This window comes from Pyrus communis, chromosome 7, assembly GCF_963583255.1.
Source record: "Pyrus communis chromosome 7, drPyrComm1.1, whole genome shotgun sequence".
NCBI lineage: Eukaryota > Viridiplantae > Streptophyta > Magnoliopsida > Rosales > Rosaceae > Pyrus > Pyrus communis.
This window is the reverse complement of record NC_084809.1, coordinates 25,067,621-25,073,183: the sequence shown is the minus strand read 5'-3', so window position 1 is coordinate 25,073,183 and position 5,563 is coordinate 25,067,621. Positions and strand designations below refer to the sequence as shown.

At 35.5% G+C, this 5,563-nt stretch overlaps 1 protein-coding gene across 1 annotated transcript; it reads right to left on the bottom strand.

Moving 5' to 3' along the window:
- Positions 1-727: 727 nt before the first annotated feature.
- On the bottom strand, positions 728-3,523 carry LOC137738629 (expansin-B3-like). The gene is made up of 4 exons (XM_068478108.1): positions 3,258-3,523; positions 2,646-2,952; positions 1,777-1,906; positions 728-1,291 (listed from the first exon to the last, which is right to left on the bottom strand). The coding sequence occupies exons 1-4, from the start codon at positions 3,409-3,411 to the stop codon at positions 1,094-1,096; spliced, it is 789 nt and encodes a 262-aa protein (XP_068334209.1). The 5' UTR covers positions 3,412-3,523; the 3' UTR covers positions 728-1,093.
- Positions 3,524-5,563: the final 2,040 nt, after the last annotated feature.

The following is a 5,563-nucleotide window of genomic DNA, read 5'->3' as shown; positions in this document are numbered from 1 at the left end:
GTCCATAATTTTATAACTCTTTCGTTTTTGCTTACTCTGATTTTGAGATTTTCCATGGTCTAAGATAACAGGACCCAAAAAAAAAAAAAGAGCTTGGCTGTTAAAGAGATTCCGGTATCTTGGGGGATCAAGGACGTAGCAAGCAGAACTTCACATGTGACGAGAGAAAGTCATGTACCAATCGATGAACCACCACCATTTTACAAAGGGACCCCGTCCCACGTGTAGTGGTGACCACAGCCCTTTGAATCCTTTGACCCTTTTCGTCACTCACAATTTTATTGTTCTGCACCACAAAAATTACAGGCCTTGTGAGTTGTGAGAGGTTTCAAAGTTGAAAATTGGAACACATTGCATGTGGGTGACCATGAAAGCCATGTGATCCACATCTCTCATTTCCTCCTGCATTATATGCAGTGCAATTACGGGTTCTGACATCCATGTTTAGATAATTAAGCTAACTACAATCGCGCATGTGAGTGTCTGTTAATCGTTGATGCAACTAAATTTACATGAATGATTGTCCGTAACATCAATTTTGTTGTGCATATCACTCACATGTGTCACAAAGTTAGAAATGTGACATGATGAAGACACTAATTTGGAGACAGCTAACCTCTGGCCCTTGAGGGTGAGGTCCTATATGCTCGGAGATCTCCAATTGTAAGCGAAATTATAGTGCAATCAAATTGTCCAAATTCATTAAAAACACATTGGGTCACACAACCTTACATATAGCATTAACAAAGCAAGAACACACGCTCTCTCTCCTTTTGGAGAGGGCTGGCTACATATCTTAGTGCACATCTACAAACAAAACCAGTTGGAACAGCAGCAAAATAGGAAAAACAATATCTCAAAAGAAAATAAAGAAAGAGCATTGGATGCCATTGTAATTAACTAGTTCAATCCAACGGCTACTTTTCTTTTTTTTTTTTTAAAGAAAAAAGAAAAAGACCACCCTGACAACGGCTACTTTCGGGTCATGGGGGCAAGACCTTTTTTCTGGCCTAGAAAATGCTTAGTTAAAAAAGTGCTTTGTAAAGAGGTGCTTATATTATATATATCTTGACTTGTTTGTCAAGTAAGCTAGCTAGGAGTGGAAATTTAGGCGAGAAGTGTAAGTGGCTTTTGGAGACCAATTACTGGGAATGACGTCCCTGGCAGAGAGAGTTTTTGCTGTTGAGAGAGTTGTAATCTTCACTGAGAATGGTCCATTTAGAGGACCCCCATTTATGCACCAATTAGCTCCCCATACATGACTCATCTCGATCCACTCACTAGAACTTGCCTGCACCATTCCACCAACACAAAAATATAAATAAAATTAGTGAACTTAAAAATTCTCTAATCGGTTAGTTAACACTAAAGTATTGCTTTGTAAAATTGATCCGGGTTGAGGTACGAAATAGGATTTGTGTTATCGAGTTTAGGAGAGTAACTTACATGACAAATGCACACTTTTATTATTGCAGTATTTTTGTATCATGGAAGTCATTATTCTAATAACTAAAATATTAATTGTATGTATGAGTATCTTTCTTTTGTTGCTTTCATAAACCCTTTTGGGCACATTTACAGTTACTTTATGTGAAAACATGGAATTGCACGATATTTCAAGGAAAAACTATCTTTACTTTTGTTGATTTGGCATTTTTTATATTATCTTGTTAGCAAATGTAAATGTTAATGTAAAGTAACTAAAGTTGCAAGAGGCATGCATGCAGCATTGTAAAAGAAAAAAAAAAAAAAAAAAAAAAAGGAAGGAGAACGTACTGGTCTTATATGCATCGATCCGACGTCTCCATCTCCATCCTCAAACTCTACCAGAAGTGATAGCCAATAATTTGTTGAACCTTCATTTACATGGAAGGCTATTTGCTTCCCAGGATATTTACATGGTGTCCTGCAGTTAAAATAAATAAAATATATTATTATTATTTCAATTCGTCAAGGATATGAATTCAAAATAAAAGAATACAAAAAGGTAAAAATAACTGAGTGGTGTGTAACTGTTTGGGTTCAGTTTTTCTTAGGGTAATTAAAAGCATTCTTCATTAAACAATCATCAAAGCATATTAACGTACGATATACAGACAAAGGAGTGACCGCATTAAAACTTTACTCGATAAAAAATTATGTGAGAAAAACCTCGAGGAAGAAAAGAATGAAAACGACATTAGGTAGTTGCTTAAAGTCAATTGTTCCCCCAAAATCACAACCGTTGTTTGGCAAATAACTGAAAAACAGATGTAGTAGTTAATTAAAAAGTGAAAGAATGTTTCAAGATTAACTCATTTAGCTTGTTTTCTAAAAACAAAGAAAATAAAACAAAAAGGAAATAAACAAAATTAGTAATTAACCAGCAAAAAAACGAGAGATTTTTCAATATGACCGGTACACGGGATGATACATCACGTGTCACTGTATAAATGGTGAGATATATGCGCTAAAAGGTTAATAACTTAAAAAATGAAATTTTCCACCACTTCTATTAAAACACATGATGTACCACTTGTATTCCGTCACAATTAAAAATTTTGCCAAATAAACAAAAGGTTCCAAAAAATAAATTGGAAAGGACAAAAGAGGACCGTTAAAGCAAACAAGCTAACACACAGTAAACATGACATATGAGAACGTACCGTCGGTAAAGGACAGAGAGCTCGCCTCGGTTTCTGAGCAGACCGCCATTACCGGCGACAGCCATGCGTCCAAAGGCGGCGCCACTGAGGTCGAAGTGGGTGCGCCCATTCGAGCAGTAACCACCCGGGCACTCATCCGTCACAATTATCGTGACGGCTCGTCTCGAACAGATACTCTGGTCGAGACACTTGACTTTGTAACACGCCCCGCACCCCTCGCCGTTCTTGAACAGCACTGGGCTCACCGCCCCAACCCTCGCCCTGTACGGCTTCACGTCCACCATTGACCCGTATCCACATGCGCCGCCTACCAAAATTACGCGCATGCCGACATAATTAATACATGGGTAATTAAGAATATCTGAAACATAATCTTAACAAACTATAAATCGTATCATTGTTTTCTCATTAATGTGAAATACAATATTTTTATTATTTATTTAAAAATGATATGATAATTAACTTGATTAAATCTAAATTTGCGAAAGAATATATAATACATTTGAGATGTACAAAATCTGTTGAGACTGTAGATACAAATTATATTATAGACAGTCTATACATGCGGCATTGTAAGCTAAAGCCAAATTGGGTTTGAGGGTAGGGGCCTACCGTCGCTGCCGTCGCCTTCGGGGCTGCCGTACCAGGTGGCGGTGGCTGGGAGCCAGCGGGTGCTGGCCCCGGGTTGCTGAACTTGACAAGACACAAGCAAAAGCAACGAATTCAGCACCAAAACAAGGCCGCAGCCACGGTGGCGGAGCTGCATTGTGAGCTAGGCTGCTTAATTAAGTGGCGTGTTGAGTGGCGGCGGTGGCGGGCAACAGTTCTGAGCACTGGTTTGGCTAAAAAGTGAGCACAAAGCTTTGCCGACAGTTATGTAGTTGTGTTATGCTTTTGGTATAGGTGTTGTATTGTATATGTAGGATATATAGCACAAGCTGCACAGCTGCCACACAAAAAGCTTCAATAATTTCACTATGACCATCTGCCCCATGTGCTGTCGTTGTATTTACGCCAGGAGCCACTGAAACCTGGGCCCACCGACGGTTAAGGCGTTATTTCCGGCTGTCTTTACCTTCTGTGTGTTTGTTCAGTTGTGTGCATTGATGACGGAGTGAATGAATGGTAGGGGTGTTTTCGTAATTTCAAAGAATTGGACCGTTAAGCTTTTTGTCCTTCTGGTAAGTTAACGACCGCTAGTAAACAGTGTGCCGTCAAACCTCAAAGTGATCGAATACGGAGTAGTACACTATATGTTTTTATACAAGTATTGAAATTCTTATATTAAAAAGTTAATAATATAAAAAATAAAAATTTATACCACTTATATAATAACACGTAAATATATAAAAAGTCTTGAGTGCGAGTGGTTGTAAATAGGCCTGGCAATTTCTGACACGACCCGATAACCCGACACGACACGACACGAAATTAACAGGTGTTTGGGTCGACACGATAACGAATCGGGTCTTATCGGGTAACCCGATAAGCACCTGTTAAGATAACGGGTTGGGTCGGGTATACACGTGGGTAAACACGATACACGATAAGCAGAATATTATTTTTATAATTTTATAACCCTAAAAAAATACTGTAATAATTATATACATTAATTTTACAATTTTATACCCCTAAAAATTATAATAAATATATATATATATTAAATTAACTATAAAATTTATAATAATTATAATAATTATATATACTATAATAATTATACTCCCAAAATATTAAGTCTATCTATACTAATTATATATATATATTAAATTTTATAAAAACTATAATAATTATTAATTAATAATTTAATATGCATGATCATGCATTGCATATTTGCATGATTTTGCATCCATTGAAATTTGATGCGTCAGGACTCAGATGTGATTTGTTTCCATTCTCAAATTTCAATAATCAATTTCTTGCCATTGCCATTTGCCAACTTGCCGCCCTTTTTGAAGAAAAAAAATGGAGGGAAAATGAAAATGTTAAGAAAAGTTGAAAATAAAACAAAAAAGTGAGGGAATTAGGGAAAGATGTTGGAGGGAAAAGTGAAAATGATAAGAAAAAGTTGAAAACAAAACAAAAAAGAGAGGGAAAAATGAAAATTAATAGAAGTGGTGAGAATTTTTTTTTTTTTTTTTTTTTTTTAAGTTATTAACTTTTTATCACACACATGACTGTCATGACATATCTCACTATTTTTATAATGACACACGTGACACGTGATGTATGTACTATTCCGTGTACCAGTCAATTATAATTTATACGTACAAAATAAATAGATTTAAATCTACTTGATAAATATATATATACACACACACACACACGGAACTTGATTGATGACATACGAATTCTCCAAAACTAATTTCAACGATCCCAACCGTCAAACTTGTTTGTATATGCTTTGAGATCACATCAACAAAAAATCATAAAAAATAAACATTCAGAGATCAAGTAACGGGACAAAGCTTTTCAACGGTTATAAACGAAAAATCACGATTTAACGGTTATTTTAACTCTGATTTTGATGATTTTTTATAACTACACTCCTTGACCCTATATGAATACAATGAATGAATTCGATCTTCAATTTAAAATATTTACACAAGTGGATACCACAAAATCTTATGTTATACTTAATAAAAGTATAAATAAACTCTAAGTGTTAGTCAATCTATCGTTTTACGAATTCTCCAAAACTAATTTCAACGATCCAAACCGTCAAAATTATTTGTATATGCTTGGAGATCACATCAGCAAAAAATCACAAAAAAAAAAACATTCAAAGATCAAGTAACGGGACAAAGCTTTTCAACGGTTATAAACGAAAAATCACGATTTAACGGTTATTTTAACTCCGATTTTGATGATTTTTTATAACTACACTCCTTGACCTTATATGAATACAATGAATAAATTCG

What these genes read in the sequence shown, in the direction of transcription:
- LOC137738629 (XM_068478108.1), bottom strand. Translation starts at nt 3,411, where the DNA reads ATGCAGCTCCGCCACCGTGGCTGCGGCCTTGTTTTGGTGCTGAATTCG. An exon ending in CGAAGGCGACGGCAGCGACG is followed by an intron (nt 2,953 to 3,257) that starts GTAGGCCCCTAC and finishes TAATTTTGGTAG; the next exon opens with GCGGCGCATGTGGATACGGG. An exon ending in GATCGATGCATATAAGACCA is followed by an intron (nt 1,292 to 1,776) that starts GTACGTTCTCCT and finishes GGAATGGTGCAG; the next exon opens with GCAAGTTCTAGTGAGTGGAT.